General features: G+C 36.2%; 1 protein-coding gene across 12 annotated transcripts in view; it reads left to right on the plus strand.

Moving 5' to 3' along the window:
* Window positions 1-20268, plus strand: part of PDE1C (phosphodiesterase 1C) — a 491380-nt gene that overhangs the window by 441018 nt on the left and 30094 nt on the right. For 4 of the 12 annotated variants that reach the window (XM_072783566.1, XM_072783569.1, XM_072783568.1 and 1 more), the window contains one exon: window positions 16838-19670. The exons of the other annotated variants lie outside the window; for them this stretch is intronic. In XM_072783566.1, the coding sequence (XP_072639667.1) occupies window positions 16838-16851 (14 nt within the window). In that variant the 3' untranslated portion in view covers window positions 16852-19670. Of the gene's footprint in view, window positions 1-16837; window positions 19671-20268 lie in introns of those variants that run through there. 12 annotated transcript variants of the gene reach the window in all.

Genomic DNA, 20268 nt, shown 5'->3' on the forward strand with positions numbered 1-20268 from the left:
CAATTTAATGCAGGTTTGTTAGAATTACACCTAGAATTGAAATTGTGGTTGTTAATATATTCTTATATTATACCCTGAAAAAACCCTTCACTACATTTAAGAAGTACTCAATCCCTATTTCAATAATTTACAGATTATCGTTGTATCTCTTCCCCTCCACCATTCTTTCTCCATCACAAATGCATTCTACACTCTGTCTTTACCACTTGGCATTTTTTCATTTTAACTTTAAAGTTGACTCTAGACTTGCTGGTTGGAATGAGATGGAATACAAGTCTTTGATTGTGAGTTGTGCAGCATAAATGGGAAATGCTCCATGTTTTCAATTTTCACATTTTCTCTTTTAATGAGGAATTATTACTTTTGATAAGATGAGAGATCTGTCCAGTGTTCACTGTGTTGGAAGGCCCACATATTGGAAAACAGACATATTTGTATAATGCAGTTTGGTCAGCAAGTCTCAAAGGCAAGCTTTGGATGGCAAACCCCACCAAATACCCAAGGTAGAATGAACCTACCTTGTGATGTGCTCCATGAACATTGCTCTTACTTTTCACAAAGCATCTTACTCTTTCTAAAACCTGAAAGTTTAGATTTTATTCTCTTTCAGACTTTGTACTATCCTACTGAGAAAACTGCTCCCGCCTTTTATATAAATCTCCTGGTTCAGTTGTAACTTGGGCTTATGCATAGCAACTCCTTCATATGTGTACATGATAAACTGAAAACTCAAGTTTCTAGGTAATGGTTTGTTCAAAAGTCCCAGACTCTCTTTGAGTTATGCCTCCCTGGAGACATTGTGGATGCTAAGCTGTTCTTTGATAGTTTGGTTTAAATGTCATTGAAGAACAAATACTGTGTATTCAGTTCAAAGAGTAAGAAAAAATTTGAACACAACTCCACCTATTAAAAAGGAAGCAGCCCTTCTAGCTTTCATCTTCAAGCCACTATGACAGGTTTTCTTTACTCATGTGTGAAATCGGTTCTTAAGCCTTTTCTTTTAAGCTCATTCAAGGTGTCTTATCACATAATATCTAGGAAACATCCATATGCAGTTTTGCGCCAAATTGTTTATGTAAGTGAAATCCATGTACCTAATAAAAATACCTTCCTCAAATGATTGTGACTAAGACATGAATTACATGGGAGACAAAACAGAATTCAAAATGGTAGTCATCCTAGCTAGACTCTGCTGTAGGGTAAGATTTGTTGCCAGATATCATTAAACCAAGTCAAGGTAATGCAAGCCAGAAAATGTACAGTATAAATGTAATGTATAAACCCAGCACCTGAACACCTGGCCCATCCTGAATTCAGTGGCCTATCTAAATTCCTACAGCATAAAAGCGCAGAATAAACTGAGTCCCAAATCTTTAACATGGGATCTTGTTGCATATTGTGCTACAAATATCTATTATGATATTATATGGGCATTGTGAATTAGATTTTATTACCTTCATGAAGCCCTTTTATTTTACCTGAGCCCTTATAATTTAATTGTCCCCAAGTATTTAAAATAATTAAGCAACTTTTTTATAAAAGGGCTGTATGGGAGAGGGTAAATAGGTATTATGTTCTATTGGACAAATAAATGTAAAGCTTGATTGTTTAATGAACAGGATTCTTGATTCCATAGGGTGGTGAACAGGGTACAGTAATAAGAAAAATTCTTTTTCCCTCCATAACTCTAACTTTCCACTGCTTTAAATGGGTCTGGTATATTCATAATACTAGCAAGTTTATACACAAAGTTGGACATGAACAACCTTGTATTTTAATTTCATAGATGGGCTAATATGATATCAGTTATTCTTAGTGCTTTGATATCATAAGGACATAGGTCATTGGGCTTTAGTTACTTGTGCTATCTTAGCCAAAAATCTTTACTAGGATGAAAGCTATTCTTGGTGGCATGAAGTAGAAAAGATTTCAGTCAGTCTCATTTATCTCTTCAATTTTGGTCATCGAAACTCTAGGAAAAATTTTAAATGATACATGAATAGTGGGTACATTTATTTTTAAAAGCTGTCTAGTAACAACCACATACATTTTGTTATTTCTTTTTAATAGATCCTATTACATTTGATAACTAGAGGAAGCCAATTTAACTATTTTTCATGCCTCTCCCCCTGGGAACCAGTGGTGACCAGCTCTGTCTAATTTTTGAGAGGAAATATCCAAGCACAGTTCAGTGCCCAGTATGACCAAACCCACTATGGTTGGAAATTGCAACATTGTATGCATTCAGAAAGAAGCTTGATGGAAACTGGACCGCAGTTGGTTATTCCCAAACCCCAGTGAGCTGAGGCACTCACAGAGGGAAGGAGTGTGTGCTGAAAGCATAAATTACATCCTGGCATAGTGAACACATTGCAGTTGTACATTATCTCTGTCAGGCTACTGAGGTTCTCCTTAGTATCCTGTAGCACTAATTTTCAAACTGACTTTAAAGAATGAATGTCCTTCGAAACTACCTTGTTTACTCTTAGGGAGAAATGTACTAACATAAAAAGACTGGGCCTCTGAGCCAAGATTCTCTTAGGGCCTAAACTTTTACAGTGTCACTGGGAGACTTGTGGGGTGTCAGTGAATGAGTTCTTTTTCAGTGTGATTTTAGCCATTTTTGAAACAGCATAGCCTCTTGGACCTGCCAAAATTTTTAAGAATTGCTCGGAAATATGAATTTGCCCTTAACTTTATTTGACTACATTAACAGAGATATAAGAGATAGCCACCATTTTGTGTCTCTTAAAAGATTGATTATAATTAGGCCCTACAGGGTTGTTTGCCAAGCTCCAGAGGAGTTCAGCAGGAATTTCTCCTTCACTGAATGTTCTGGGAATCGGAATATTTAAAGATGTTCATGAAATTTAAAGTCAGCAATATAAAGTGAAAAGGGTAGACAAAAGACTATTTATGGACCTCTGCTTCTGCCAAAGAGGACTAATAAGAATTAGATTCACCCTTTCACCTGAAACAATAATAATCATAATAAAAGACAACTTATGTGGAAAAATAGTCTTCAAGATACTGGACATTAAGAAATGAAAGACACTGTGTCTCTACCTCTCTCTGTGTGTATGTGTGTGTGTGTGTGTGTGTGTCTCATGAATAAATAAAAATATTAAAAAAAAGAAATGAAATGAAAGACAGTGATCTTCAAGAAACAGGAAACAAATGAAATAAGCACTATGATTGCTTCAGTGTAGTCCCTTGAGAGGGTTTCCAGGCAGCATATGAGGGAGAACCCAGGCAGACCTGATGGACTTCTTGAGTTGAAGAAGTGAATAAAGATCCAGGGAGAGCTGCGGTGGTGGCTGAAGTTAACAAGATAAAGTACCAGAGAAGAGAGATCTGTAGAGATATAGAAGTCCAGAGATCTAAAGAGTATCCACTCATCAGAGTACTGATTGACCATGCAGATAGGAAACTGCCTGAGATCAGGAAAGAACCATTCAAGAAGATTAGAAGGAATGGTCCGAATGTTCACACTTCATATAAGGCAAGAAAAGTGCCAATTCCAACTAGCTGGATTGAAGACCTCATCATTTAAAGAGAATTGTGTAGAATCCACCCGATTGTCTTATTTTATTAATGGGGGAGTAGGTAGCTGTAGGCTAAATATTGCTTTGGTCTTATCTAATAAACCTTGAAAGCAAGACATAAAAGGATCAGAGTGTTTCCAAATAACTTAACTCTACTCTAGACTAAAGTTCATAGGCATATATAGGAATACAAAAATATCCAGTACCCAACAAGGTAAAGTTCATAATATCCAATAGTTGACAAAAAATTATTGGACATGCAAAGAAGCAAGAAAATACTACCTGTAATGAGAGGGAAGGAGGGATGGAGGGAGGGAGGGAGGGAGGGAGAGAGAGAGAGAGAGAGAGAGAGAGAGAGAGAAACAATGGAAGCCAATCCAGAACTGAAATAGAAGTTAGAATAGCAGACAAGAACATTAAAGTAGTTCTTATAACTATAGCCCATATGTTTGGAAGTTGATTAGAGACATGGGAGATATAAAGAAGGGGAAACTTCTAGAGATGAACAGTACAGTGTCTGATGTGGAAAACACACTGGATGAAATTATCCAATAACGTTGGATAAGATTAATAATAAATATAGTGAATGAGATAAACACTGTGGAAGAAAAGAGTAGTGAAAAACTATCCAAAATGAAACCAAAAGAAAATTGTAAAGGGCATCCATGAATTGTAGGACATCTTCAACAGCCTAATGTATGTGTAATTGGAATCCCCAACATAAAGAAGAGGGAGGGGAGGAAAGAAAAATATTTGATGGCTAAAATTTTGCTCGGTGATGAAAATTATAAATGCACAGACTCAAGAAGCTCAGTAAAGACCAAGCACAAGAAATTTGAAGAAAATTACACCAAAACATGGCATAATCATATTATTAAAAACCAGTAAAGAAAAGAAAATTTAAAAACAGCTAGAGAAATAGAAAAACTCAAGTACATTAAACAAAGATAAGGATAATTGTAGATTTCTTATCAGAAACAATGCAAATAAGAAGACAGTGGAGCTAATATGCTGAAAGAAAAAAATAATTCAATTAAGAATTCCATACACATCTCATGAATAAATAAATAATCTTTTTAAAAAAGAATTCCATACACAGTAAACATATCTTTCAGATATAAAAGCTGAAAGAATTCATCACCAGTAGATCCACACTACCAGAAATGTTAATGAAAGGCAGTAGGATAACTATGCCAGTTGGAAATATGAACCTGCAGAAAAGAATCAGGCACACAAAAAATGATAACTAAATGGATAAATATACAAGATTTTTTTTCTTATCATTTAAACCTCTTAAAGATCGCCGACTATTTGAACAAAATTATGATAATACATTGTTTGATTTATGACATATATAACTGAGGGGTGCCTGGGTGGTGCATTTGGTTAGGTGGTTGACTCTTGGTTTTAGCTCAGGTGGTGATTTCAAGGTCATGAGATCAGGCTTCATGATCAGCATGGAGTCTGCTTGAGATTCTCTCTCTCTCTCTCTCTCTCTCTCTCTCTGCCCCTCCTGTACACACTCTTTCTCAAATAAATAAATAAATAAATAAATAAAAAATAACATATACAATTGAAATAGCATAAAACAATAGCATAAAAAGACAACAATAGCATAAAAAGCTGGGAAGAGAGAAATGAAAGAATACTATTGTAAAGTTCTAATATTATACATGAAGTGATATATATAATATCATTTGAAAGTAGACTGTGATAAATTAAAAGCATATGCTATAAACTCTAAAGCAATTAAATTAAAATAACAAAACACAGACATATAGCTAATAAGCCAACAAAAGAGATAAATGAAATAATAAAAAAACTTAATCGGTAAGAAGGCAAAAAGTAATAAGGGAACAAAAAACATATGAGACAAATAGGAAACAAATAGCAGGATCATGGACTTAAAACTAAGGATATCAGTTATGACATTAAATTTCCTAAGCACCCCAATAAAAAGGCAGAGGTTTTCAGATTGTAAAACCCAATTATAGTCTAACTTTATTAAAAAAAAGACACAAATAGCCCAAAAGTAAAAGGATGGAAATTGGCATACCAATTAACACTAATAAAAAGAAAGCTTTAAGGCCTGCATTAGTATCTTACAAAATAGATTTCATTGCAAACACTATCACCGGAGATAAAGAAGTTCATTTCATAATAAAGTTGCCCATTTATCAAGACTATATGATAATCCTTTATATTTATGCACCAAAATACATGAAATGAACTGTAAAAATTTTTTTAATCCATGATTTTATTAGAGACAGTAATATTCCTCTCTCAATCGTTGATAGAATATCTATTGATACAAAATCTGCAAGAAAGGAAGATTTTAACATTACCAACCAACTTTACCCAAGTGGTGTTCCTAGAATACCCAACAATAAAGAATACACGTTCTTTTCAAGTGCACACAGAACATTTATCAATATAGACCAGATTGTAAGATATAAAACAAGTCCCAATAAATTGAAAAGGACCCAAGTCATGCAAAGTATATTTATAGGTCATAGTGGAATTAAATTGGCATAAGGATATTCATACTATTTTATTATTCTTTTATTATTTGTAGAATATGTAGTGACTTAATCTATTTTTCTATATTGGTAATTTATCTTTTTTCTCTTTTTTTCTTAGACCAGTCTGGTTAGAGGATAATAAGTTTTATTAATTATTATTATTAATATTCCCTGTTGTTTTTCTGTTTTTATTTCATTTATCTTTTTTTTCTTCTGCTTACTTTTGGGTTGAGTTTGCCTTATGTTCTAGTTTTTTAATATGGAAGTTAATGTGATTAATTTGACTTATTTTTTTCTAATGTAGGCATTAAGTGCTGTAAATTTCTAAGTACCACTTTAGTAGTATGCCATAAATTTTAACATGTTGCATTTGTATTCACATTTAGTTCAAAATACTTTCTAATTTCCATCTTGATTTTTGCATTGATCTGACAATTATTTAGAGGCATAGTGTTTAGTTTCAAAATACTGGGGGATTTTCCAGAGATAGTGAAAATGTAAGTCCTCTCCAAATTGATCTACAGATTCATACAATCCCAATTAAAATTCTAGAAGGTTTTTTTTTTTTTTTTGGTAGAAATTGACAAGCCAATTCTAAAATTTATATGGAGATGCAAAGCACCCAAAATAGACAAAGCAACTTGGAAAAAGAAGGGAAAAATTGGAGGACTAAAAAGGTAGCCTTGTTTCAAGACTTACTGTAAAGCTGTAGTAATTAAGGCAGTGTGGTATTAGGATCAAGATAAACAGATGGGTCAATAGATTAGAGAGTCCAGAAATAAATCCACATATACATGGATAACTTATTAACAAAGGGCAGGGCATTCCATGGAGAAAGGTAATCATTAACAAATGGTGATGGAACAATTTGATACTGATATGCAAATAATTATCTCATATTTTACATCATATGGAAACATTAAAATAGATCATAACCCTAAATTTAAAATGTGAAACTATAAAACTTATGGTTAGGAAAACAGGAGTAACTCTGCAATCGCAGGTTAGGCAAAGGTTTTCTAGGCATGACACCAAAAGTACAAACCATAAAAGAACAAATTGACAAATTATGTTTTATCAAAATTAAAAACATCTACTCTTCAGAAGCTTCTATTAGAATGAAAGGACAGCCCACAGACCTGGGGAAAATATTTGCAAAGCCTATTTGTATTGAAGGAGTTATATCCAAAATATATACAGAAACTTCTATGTTCAATAATAAGAAAACAAACAACTTAATTAAAGACATGCAAAAGATTTAAACATTTCACAAGAAGAGATGTACAGCTAGCAAATAAGCACATTAGGAAATCATAGACATAAGTAAGAAATGCAAATTAAAAGCCAAATTAAAACCCATATTGAGAGAAAACAAAATAAAACTTATACGTGGAGAGATGATTTTATACTTGTATATTATATTCACTAAAACTTTCTTAGCTGTTACTTGCCTTTGTCTGTCGGGGAAATGAGTCTCTAAGCTCATTTCCTTATAGGCACTTTTTCTGTTTATTTCTTAAGTTGCTCATGTTCTCATCTCTTGGATCTCAACACAGAAAACAAAAGACAATGGAGCCAATATTCTTGTTGGGTCGTGTAGAACAACTACTTGAGATTAAAAGGTTTGTTGTTTACATTCAAGCATTTTGCCTGGGATGTGAGTCCTCATATTTGGATGTATTTTTCCTTTTTTTTTTTTTTTTTTAATATAGCTGATCCTACCAAAGTAGTTTGAAAGTGGGTAAATAAATGGAATGGATGACTTTGACTTTGTTAGATTCCTTTTGTTCTATTTTAATAGATGCACCAAGTTCTTAATAAAAGCAGTGGAAGGATATAGTCTGAACCTTTACACCTGAGTCTTACTTGATGCTCTTATTTTTTAGCTAGAGTTGAAAATATTTTGTTAGTTGCCTAAAGGGTGGGGTGTCATGTCTTGCGTTGCAGTGGAGTTCATAGTGAGAGAGAGAGATAGATAGGGCCTGCACAGACCTGGAGTTGTGCCCTTCTCTGCAAATCCAGGGAGGAAACAGTCCAATAATAGGTGCCTGGAAAACTGAGACACATGTCTGTCTTTACAGCAGAGATGGTTCCTAACTTAAGTTCATGTTCAGAGATTTGAGAAGCAACAAACACACTGGCACATATATCATTATTCAGGAGCTGTGCATTTGTTGAGGCAATCATCCGTTTTCAAGTCTGCATGGATACCTGTACCCAGTATTTTCTTCTCAGGGAATTACGCTCACCTCATTCTTTCTTCCAAATATTTTCCCCCACACTACGCAGGACAGTGGTTGTTAGGCTGTCTTTATACACCAAAATAAAGACCTGCCCTATTTCAGACCCTCAAAACCATAGCTTGTAGCCGCTGCCTCCTTTTATTTCCTCTTTGTTCCAATCTATGCTGTTTCTTCCCACAGTGCTTCGTTATCACTTGCAGCTGATGCTGGCTGTGCCTTGGTCCATGTAGAGCTATAGAAACAATTGAACACATTTACCCATCTTCAGTACATTCATATTTGAATCAATTCCATATATCCTACCTAGTCATGGGGGACTTTAAAGGCATTTATAGTCACTTAATATTTTCCTCAATTTTTGACAGATTGACTTGTTTCTAAGCAGCTGTCTATATGGTTTTATTCAGAATTCTGATGGGTTCACAAGTCTTAAAGAGCAGTATCTTAATGACCATCTTAAACTTCTATCCCAATTTGTGTTGCATAAGGTACACATAATACAATTTAGTAATAGACGAAGATTATGGAATCTTGAAAATTCTCGACATAGGATTTTTGAAGTGAAATACACTTTGTGGATTTTTATTCATTTTTTTCTCTATATAAGAACTATCTTATTTGGAGAAAAACTCAAGTAGTTCCATCATTTGGGAGCCTGTGCTATATATGATGATATAAAGGAGGCCTGCTGATTAGCAAGAAGGACTCTACACAATGGCAGAGGAGTTTCATATTGACCGTAAACCAAGAGTTGGTTATGCTGCAAAAGATTTGTTGACACTAACACCAATACTCATAATCAATGTATGGTTTTGACTGCTAACTTACTGATGTACCCTGGAATATTTGTGTCAACTGTCCAGTCAGTGGTTTCTTTCTCCTAAAGGAAAACCTACCTGGGAACTCAAATCATACAAGAAAGTTGCTTGACAAACTGAAAACACAAGGGGAGTTACTTGATGAAAAAGTGTGACTTCAAAGTAGAATATCCTGATACATCTGTCTCCACCATCAGGATAGCCTTGCCAGGAAGAATAGATGGGGGCAATCTCGAATGCCCTGCATTCTGACAGTGTGAGAGGCACTCCTCCATGGCACCTGTCTTTCTAAAAGTCTCTTTTCAACCACACATTCAACCGTCAGATAGGTTGATCTCTTGTTCACTTTTAGTTGTTATTGATCACATTTCTGGCCTTAACCTTGCAGAAACTTCTTTGTTTTTAAGGCATTGTTTTTGATTCTCCACCATAGCCTACCAGATTTTCATAAGCTTTACAGATCTCCAAAGGTATGCTCAGATCATGAACTGTGGTGGGTAAAAAAGGCCAAGGATGGTGAACAGTTCTGACAGCAGTAACTATTACACTGTCCTTTCCTCTCACACCCAAGGCAGTGCTACTGTAACAATAGCCTTCAGTCCTTTCTAATTTCCTTTAAGGACAAAACTTATAAAACTTCAGTATTTAACTGTTTTTAGCCATGAATCATTTGCAGTACACTTCACTATTGATCATGCCACTGAAGTCAACCTCTGCTGTCTCGAGGTAGTTTCTACAAATAGTTAATCCCATCTTTTGGGGTTTTTACTTCTTTCCTTCTCAGAGGAGAACATTTTTTTTCTTAGTTCTGGGAAGATATTACACTGTAGCCCTTTATGTTTTGACAAAAAGAAGGCCTATTTTTTAAGAAGAATGTTCCCTCAACATGAGAACGCAGCATCCTTATGAATTATTTTCCATGCGTGTACGGGGACCAAACATCTGGAGTCCCCTGAGTCCCAGTTAAGATAAGTCATCATAACAACACATGTTCTGATTAATATCCCATTTCCCTTAGCCATTTGTCCATGAAAACTCCTGTGACCCATTTACTTAACAAATTTATGTGTATATATTAACATATGGAGCATCAACAATAAGTAAACGGTATGGTTTAGCAAGAAGAGCCATGAAATATTTGTTTTTCAAAACATTTTTACACCCTTATTTTCTCAAGTTGTGTGATAACCCAAGGGTCTAAATCCTGCACTCCAATGTCCCTGTCAAAGGAAAACCGTAAAAAGTTTGATAAATGGAAGAGAAAATTGCAATATTATTTTTCAGATGCTTATTATCCTCATGTTCTGGATAAAACCTCACTAATTAGATTTTAAAGGGTTTTGTTGCTAAAACATTTTGATTGATATACTTAAGTGTTATTTTTTAGCTATTTTCAGAAGCTGTGCTGTAGGTTGACCCAACAAGAGTTATTGTGAGTTCAGCAATGCTGAAACCCAACATAATTGTTTTTTGGATGGATTTTGGGGAAGACTGTTAACCATCCCATGATACATGGTAGAAAATGGTCAAATAGGGTGAACTACAAAATGTTCCTGCTCCTTTTTACTACAGTGTTATATTCTTGGGAGCAAGGAAGTACAAAGCCTATTACTTACACATGGTTCTAGCATCAATGAGTCACAGTGAATCAGAACAGTTAGCTCTTTTGGTTACAAACATCCATTTCAAACCAAATAGTATTTTTATATACTTTTAGGTTTAGTAAATATCTCTGTGCTTCTCAAGGAGGGTGTATAATAGATATCCTCATGGTAGATGATAAGGGAACATGTGGCATCCTCCTGTACATTCTTGTTTTTTTGAAATTCACATTTGTAGTATTGAAACAGCAACTGAAATATATATGTATATACATATGGGATATGTTATAGATAATTGTGTAAATATATGTGTAGTATATAAACATATACATATATTGCATTTATAGGTGGTATGATCCATATAATATGACATAAGGTTGGTGGGTTTAATATAATTAAATTGTGTTATGCTAAAGAATACTCTAAAGTCAATTCATGTTTTTTATATAGCCATTTAGATTCCAGTCTCTAACCAAATAACTACATAGTAGAAATGTCAAATAAAAGTATATTATGTATACTTCGGTAATGACAAAATTAATCTTTTTAAACATTTTTTCCCTTGGAATTATTGGTATATAAGCTTTCATTGTTTCACTTTATCTTCTAGACATTTCGTTACACTCTTAATGTACCATTGTATTTTTAAAGGAACCCCGTCTGACAGAAAGGATTATAATTTTGGAACTGTGGAAAATGTGATTTTTTTTCCTTTAACACTGATGTTCAGGATTAAAAATAACTTTTTAGTATTCATGAAATAAATACGTATCTGTTTTCCCCCTTAAAAAATAGATTTTGTCAAATTCTACACAGGGATGGGAAAAACACAAGTAGCAATGCATTTGTCAAGAGAAACTCTATTAACATTATAAAAAATTCTTTAAAATAGCAGCTGCCTTTGCCATAAATATGTGCCAGTTCCAGGAGCTAGCACTGTCTACATTGTTAATGCCATTTCTTTTCTAGACACCCACATGCAAGGAGAACCGTTAAAAATGCAATATCAAGCAAGTATCGAAGCTTCCTCTTTGTATTTATTCTTAGCATTCTCACAGAAGGGCACCACGATCTTCAAGTGATGACGTCTGTACTTCATAAGTGTTAGCCCTCTACAATGCATGCTATTTTTATCTTATACTCTGGAGCCACAGTGAAAACTTGAGAGAAAATATTTGTTTTTTTCTCTCACTTATCTTGAATCTTATATTGCTTTTCCTAAACTAAAAAAATTGAGAAAAGCATGAAGAGCAGTCATAATGTTTCAGGTTTAAAATTCCAGCCTCACTTAACTTTCTCTGAAGGACCTTCTTGGTCTCTACAGTCTCTGGCTTCTTGTTGGCTTCAAAAATAGCAGAATGGGAAAGTCATTAGAGAGGGAGAAAAATCATTAGAGATGAGAGACTCTTAACACTAGGAAACAAACTGAGGGTTGATGGAGGGGTGGTGGGTGGGGGGATGGGGTAAGTGGGTGATGCACATTAAGGAGGGCACGTGATGTGGTTATAGCACTGGGTGTTATACATAACTGATAAATCATTGCACACTGTATCTGAAATGAAGAATGTACTTTCTATTGGCTAATTGAATTTAAATAAAAAAATAGCAGATTCAAAGACTGATCAGAAACAAAACTTTTGTATGGAGACAAATCTTGGTTGTCTCACCTGCACCAAAGAGTGTTAAGGGCTGCTGATGCCTGATGTTTACTTACCTTTTAAGAGTGGGCCAGACCCTGGAGCACTTGCAGAGTTGGATGTTTTCATTATTTCTTGGGTGTTAAAGTACTAAGTTATTAATACAGAGAGTAACAGCAGTAAAATACCTCAGGCAACATGGGGTAGAAGAGAGTGAGTTATTGACAGATTTTAAGTTTGGAAAGAAACACCATGCTGTGTAAAGGGAGGGAGAGGGCAGAAAAGTTAGAGACTAAAAGTTTAATACCATCATTATTCTCAATGATAGCACAGATGCTGTGGATCAAAAGAAAAGAAAAAAATGGGCAAAGGTGGGAGCTAAGAACTACTATCTTTTGTACTGTTCTTATTCTGTGTATTTGGATCAAATGGCTAAATTTTAGGAGCTCATCATGTTGGCCTAGGCAAGGTTTCAGTAAGTTATATTTCCATACATTTACTTACTAACTCTCTCGGTCTGTCCATCTGTTCATCCATCCATCCATCTGTCCATCCATCCACCCATCCACCCGTGTATCTTAGCAGGACTGTAGCATTAGTATTACATGCATACAATTAACTTAGAATAATCATATTGTAATTATATCCTTTATCATTTGGGTCATGGAGAAAGGAGGCAATATATGCTTTTGGATATTTAGTGATAACAATTTAAAATAGCATTTATGATCTAAAACAGTGAAATCTGTGCCTAGATCAATTCTAATAGCTGTATCTAAAATAATGTGGGTTTTTTTGTTTTTAGCATTTTCTCATAATTATTATTCCAAACCAGAACCCACTTATAAGCCCCAGAAATTCTACTATACATCCAAAATTGAGTTTGGTTTTACCACATTTAGTCTTCCTTTCCATTGCTTACTGTATCATTTTGTGGTTTTCGTAGAAAGTCAACTCCATACGGAGGCAGCTATGGTAGAGTTTCTGGAACCTAAAAATCTGGTTTGAATCCCAGGTCTGTTCTCAGCCAAGTCAGCTTTATTCTTTGAGCTTGGATGATAGTTGAATCAGGCTGTAAAAAATCAAAACCAAGAAAAATGAAAGAGAAAAGTGTTTACAGTTGTTTTTCAAGCTTGGTGCCAGATTTCTGTGAGGCCTGCCTCAGAGATGATCTAGGAATAAACATTATGACAGATAAACACATTTTTAGAGTCAAGTAACATTAAATCGAAATTTAAGCCTCTTCTTAAAACAATTATCTTTAAACCAAATGGTTTCATACAGCATCTCCACTTACCTGGAGGAGGAGTAACGTGGGAAGGGTAGAATAAACAAGACCATGTTGTTGTAAATTTCCACCTCTTTTTCTCCAAATGAAGTCACTGAAACATTTTTACATTTTTTCTTATTCATTTCCATAGAGTTAATATATTTCTGTGAATTCATACAGCATGTGCTTCAGGATTCAGGGCTCCAATGGCTGCCCCTTTGCGAGACATAAGAAGTCTTTGGTCAGGGGGTGGGTGGTTGGATGACATTTGCTTAGATATTTTCTCAGATTTTTTTAAAAGATTTAATTTACTCAGGAGAGACACATGGAGTCCGAGACATAGGCAGAGGGAGAAGCAGGCTCCCTATGGGGAGCCCAATGTGGGACTCGATCCCAGGACCCCAGGATCATGACCTGAGCCAAAGGCAGATGCTCAACCACTGAGCCACCCAGGTGCCCTAATATTTTCACAAATTATCCCAAGTTAGGTGAAGATATTTTCCATTTCTGTTTATCAATCATAAAAAGGTGGGTGAATTTTACTGCTTTTTTGTGACCTCCAAAAGGCAACATAGATTTACAATCAATGGAATTCAAAGACTCTGTAACAAAAAATAATCCCTTATCTCAGATACAGAATGGCCATTTATCTGGTTTCAGGAACTTATTTTCCTAATACTTTGTAGTCTTACCCAATTTTAGCTTAAAATGCTTATCTAATTTTAGTTTAAATTGAAAACAAAAACATAAAACCAAACCACAACAAAGCAAATATAAGACACTCAAAGTTCAGAGGAGGAAGTGTGGAGTGAATGAGGAGCAAGCCTGATTTACAGACCATGTCAAAGCTACCTGCACAACAGGTGGCTCTTCTCTGGGATATTAGTCTCCACAGTGGGGCAATTTCTGCAAAGGAAGTATACATTTTTTACATATCATGCCTTGCTATTGAATAAAATATTAAATAAATACATTTATGATTTTCTTTTTAATTTTTATTTCCTGCTGTGAAAAGATTCTCAAAAAGGGTAGAGAGAGACTTCCTACTCGTTATTCTTCTATATCTGTCCCATTTACCTGACGCTTATTTAGTTCACTTCCTTTCAGTTAAAAAATACTTGTTGAGCATGTGCAGTGTGTTGGACATTATAACATATGCAAAGAGTTATGAAGATAAATGATGTTTTCCCTACCCCCAAGGAGTCTATGGTCTGCGTGGAACATCTTGCAGATAGCTATGATAGGAGTTACCTTATAGTAAGTGCTCTAAGAAATCTATGGACGGAAACTACTTTAGAGAGAACATGTGTTTGGGAAGGCTGGGATGGTCATTCAGGTCACAGACCCAACTACAGAGCATCTTTTACTGTTGGTTATACTTAATGAACACAGGCACAGCTGAGACACACATTTCCTTTATTTACCCTTCCGTCCATCCCTTGACCAGAAGACTGTGGAGGGATGGTGGAGATCCACAGCCAGTCCTTCTCATCTTATTCAGAAGCAATGACTAGGAAGGAGAAAGGTATTTTTTCAAGGGCCTTTGGGTTCCATTAAAGATCCTAGATGGACTTCTTTCCATCTCTAGAACCCTGTAGGCTAGACAGCTGACCTCTGCTAATCCAGGCCACAAGGAGGAAGATGTGCATCACTTCCCTTGTTGGCTAGTTGAGGCACACTGGGTGTAACAGTGGTCCTTGTCTGCTGTCCCTAGCATCCTTCCAACCAATTGATCATTTATTAAAAAATCAACCTCAAACTTCTATCATCATAATAAAATTGGGTTTTATATTTGAGGGCCTGGGGACATCTCCTAAGGTAGTTAGTATTTTGATGACTGTCTAAAAGGAGTCTCATTACAGATGACCTCAAACAGATAATGGCAGGGCAGGAGCACCACCGAGGAGTGCTGTCTTGCAACTCCCACACAGACCAAATTGCACATTGACAATCAGAATCAAAGGAAGATTTCTAGGCCTGGATTTCAGCTTTTGTTTCACCCCTTTCTCTCACTGGCAAGTTGCAGAGAGGCGCCTGGTGACTTCTTCACCCACAGTGCTTGTATCAGAGTAAACTGATTGGTCAGAAGTATTTCTCTTTCTGTTACTTCTCCAAAATGGGTGAAGGTGCTGATGGAGGATAAACATACATGGGACTAGAATGAAGAAAGAGGAACAACAGAGAATTGGATCACTGCCCTCTAGCAAATTGAGAATTGACAGTAATTACAAGAGATCAGATAGGGCTCCCCTATTTCTCAACTAGTTTGCTGCCTGATTTCAACTAAATCTTATTTAGGACAGTATCTTAGTCTTTCAAGTTGAGTAGGAAATGTTCCTTATCCACTAATGACTCCTAACGTTTCTGTAGAATGGTGTTATCCTTAAAATCTAAGCCACAGTACTCCTCTCTCTTTTGAACTCTACACAGGAAGGAACCCTCTCTAACTTTAAGGCACAATGACTTGCAGACCATGCAACACTCGTGGGAAGAAATAACATGATGGTTTTTGTTTGTCTGCTTGCCTTTTAGAAATTCTACCCAAGCCCAGTGAGTTTGCATGGGGTAGAGTATGCCAGGCAGGGAAAAAAAATCCACTATTGTCTATTTTCATTAACTTAATTCTGTTTCCATCTTTGTCTTCTTCCTCTATTGCCTCACTCTCAGCCCAGTAGAGAAGTCAGGTGATTTACCTATCTGTGTAATGATTTCAGTTGGAACACATCTTGCTTTAAATCTTCCTGAGGAGGCTTCTGAGGGGGGCAAGTGTGCAAAAATTCTGAGAGAGGATCATTGCTTTGGGTATGGAAATGGCTGGGATTTGATGACTCTGATTTCTTCCAATCCCACTGACTCCAGAGGCATATCATCCCAGCTTGGTGGTCACTGTCATCTTGGTTGCAAAATAAAGTATTTTAGTGTCCATACTGCATGAACCAAATGTTTGATAATCAAGCTAAAAGTAACTATGAAGATTTTGAGTGTAACCAGTGTTTGAAATTCTCCACTGAGAGTTTCCCTTTATGAACAGAGCAAATGATACTACAAAAGAGGCAGCAATGACTAGTATAAAAATGTATAATTGATCCTCCCCCCTTTCTTTGATTCCTCAGATTTTCTTCTCCTCAGACCTGGAGGGTGGAGAAGGGGTGGGGGGAAAGGCAGCATTGACACTTTTCTTTTTCTTTTTCTTTTTTTCAGATTCAGAAGAGTAAAACACACCTCACATACAATAAAAGAGGCTGCCAGTGTCTTGCATCATTTTAGCTGAGCTTCTTCACTCTCCTTCTCCTCCTTCCACAAAGACCCATATCTGGGGAAGGTGTCCAACTTTCAGAAACAAGTTCCCCACACTTGCCTTCCCTCATGCCGCCTCCTTCCGAGAGATGGCTCTCTGGGAGCTGGTTTGAGGTCTAGGAACTCTGGGGAGATCCTCCCCCAGGCAAATAAAACAACTTGAGCTTTTGGCACAAACAGAAACAAAACATGAAGGGACTTCCTCAGAATTCTTTGCTAATGCCCTGGCTTTCAAGGCACCTGTCTGGCCTGCTGAGGATGGACATCCTGGATATGCTGAGGGAGGTCTGAAAAAGCCACATGCGCAGTAATTGCCATTTTACTACTGTCGATGCTGTTACTTTAAATTGGTTTTGTTTTTGTTTTTGTTTTTGTTTTTGTTTTTTGGTACTGGCTACTGATGGTGGATACAGCCATGCTGGCCCTTCATCACAGATGAGATGATGATTCCAGTCTCTGGTTGTTTCCTTTCCTGAGTCAGGAACATTCTTTTTCTCCAATTTTCTTTCAGACTTAAAAATTGTTCTTATGCTTGTCTTTCCATTTATATATGAAATTCTTTTTTAAAAAAGAGATTATCCTATAGGACTTTTTATTTGTAAATGCTTAATTTATCTGTGCATTCATTAATATAAACCTGAATGTTTCAGCTGATGACCATATTGTATAGGTAGGAGGCACATTGTTTTCATTGGGTAGCATCCATAACTAAGTGGTTACTGAAATTTTTACCACTGGCTGGTCCTCTTCTGTTGGATATTTATGGTTTCACTTAATCACTTTTCTTTCTATTCAGGGAAGTGCTAAGGGAATTAGTATCAGGGAGATATGTCAAATAATTCTTCTCATTTTAGTGAGTCTTTAAAAATAACACATAGGAGATAATTAATAGCACAAATCAAGAGAAAGAATCGTGGATGTAGCATGGAAAGGGAATAAAGATACACCCCCTGAATCCAAGTAAAAAATGGGATCCAGTAGAGTAAAGGGAAGGGTAATGTTATGGGTCTAAATGGTGTGATTTGGATAAAACTGATTCTTAAAAGGTGGCTATGGTTCACAAGAGAATCTTTGAGTCCTCCCCAAGGGGAAACCCCATGATTATGCTGGTGATGGAGTGGGGTTGGCTAACAGGGAGAGAGAGAGCTAGATGATAGGCGTAGGTGTAGTCCCCATCGCAGATTTATTTCTACATGAAAAACACCAAAACAAACATTTAAAAAATCTTTGTATTGCTAAGGCAAAATATTCCTATTTCTTCAGACAGAAAGGAGACTATCTATGTGGTCTACAAGGCTACTTTCCTCGCCAAAATACCCCCAACAGAAAGATCTGAAGAACTCTTGTGAAGAATGCATATTTGTGTACTAATATTTAAACACAGTTCTTTGTCATCTTTACATTTTGCCTTGTAATGACACGTGTTTTTCTGTCGGTCTCTCTGCTTTTCAGTGACCACAGTAAATAATGGGGTCACAAATTCAAGTCAGGGGCCTAGTGGTAAATGAGTAAAAGCAAGCCATGTCCTATCAGAGTTATCGTGATCAATGGCAATTGGTACCAGTGAGGCAATAAGGAACAGGAGGGACTGTGAGGAATGGGAACCTTTTGTATGTTGAGGTGTGTGTTGTGGAAAGGGGGCAATTACTAGTCGGCTACAGGATCAGTGCTATGTACAAATGGGGGTCCTCTACAGATACCTAGGTTTTTATATAAACCCTCTCCAAATTTTTAAATATTGGCAATAAGTTCAGAAATCTCCAAAGACTGTGCTGGTTGCAAGAAGCATGCCTATGACCTGCACTCCATCCACGGGACATCAGTTTGCAAACTATGCTCTTTGAGGTGGTATAGTTTTGTAGAGGAATGAAATACAACCAGGGCATGTCGAACTTTTCATCTTGAAAATTGAACCTCTTACCTCATTTCTGTCCTGTATATAGAGCTTTGCATCTGGTCAAAATAGAAAGCTTACAACTTCCCTTTTATACTCTTAACTGGAAAGACTAAACAATATCTGAAATAGAAACAGGAATATAGCCATTTTTTTCTAGGAACAATAAAGATGGTAATGTTTTCCATTTGCTTTAAGTCATTAATAGCTGAAAAAGAATGAGAAGAGAATTTCATGCAGTATAGAGCTCTGCTTGGAATTCTCAGTGTGGAAAAGCAAAACTCCATGTAACTCATTTTTTAAATCCTTAAGAAGTATTTTGAAGGGACATTGAGAAAAATTCAAAATTATCTACTTTTTAAAAATGTAAACCAATGTATTAATTGTGGAATAAGTTGATACTGCAGTTGATAAAACATTGAAGTTGTGATCCCAAGTCAGTATTGACTGGAAGAACAATATTTCCAAAGCTCTAGCACAATTTCTGTGGTCTTTTTGTTCTCTTGAAACAGCTGCCAAAGAAGCAGCGATATGGGCCACACATTCTTCCACTGCATGGAGTATGACATCTTACTCAGTATTACATTGTCAGGTAGAAAGCAAGGGCTTACGCACCTGAATTAAGAATTGACCAGGGGCATCCCTGGGTGGCTCAGTGGTTTAGCGCCTGCCTTCGGCCCAGGGAGTGATCCTGGAGTCCCAGGATCAAGTCCTGCGTTGGATTCCCTGTATGGAGCCTGCTTCTCCCTCTGCCTGTCTCTGCCTCTTTCTCTTTCTCTCTCTCTCTCTCTCTCTGCCTCTCATGAATAAATAAATACAATCTTAAAAAAAAAAAAAAAAAAAGAATTGACCAGTATGTGGAGAAAGCAGTAGGGACATTTCCACCATTGACAAACCGTAGTTTCTACATCTCCCTAGGTGGAACATTTTCCAAATGAAGTTGACCCTAAAGTTTCCCTATGTGACCACATAGCTCTACACCCAGGTTTTGTGGATGTGGTATGTTTTGATGGCATAATGACCGATCCATAGGGAGGCCTTTGTCCCATCTTTTATTCATGCCAACCTTTCTTAGTTTATGAGCCCTAATAATTTATGGCAGCAGGCAAGAGACTCATTTCTAAATCATTAAATTTAAATGGATTTTCCTCCATTATCCATTTCATTCTTGGAGGTTTTAAAAACTATTGGAAACATCTGATAGGATTCCTGTTAAGGACCCAATATACTTAAACAGTAAAATAGTATCTAAACATCTGAGAGCCAAAGAATAATCTAGTGTACCTGTTTATTTTATTTGCAGAATTAAAGCCATATAATGACTTTACATTTTCCACCTAGAACCATGCCTTGAGTAAATTTGAAAAGTGAAAAGGTCAAGAGCAACATGGGGAAAACAAAAGAAAAAAAAAAAGCACTAAATCTTTTTCTCCTAATGAGA

This window comes from Canis lupus, chromosome 18, assembly GCF_048164855.1.
Source record: "Canis lupus baileyi chromosome 18, mCanLup2.hap1, whole genome shotgun sequence".
NCBI lineage: Eukaryota > Metazoa > Chordata > Mammalia > Carnivora > Canidae > Canis > Canis lupus.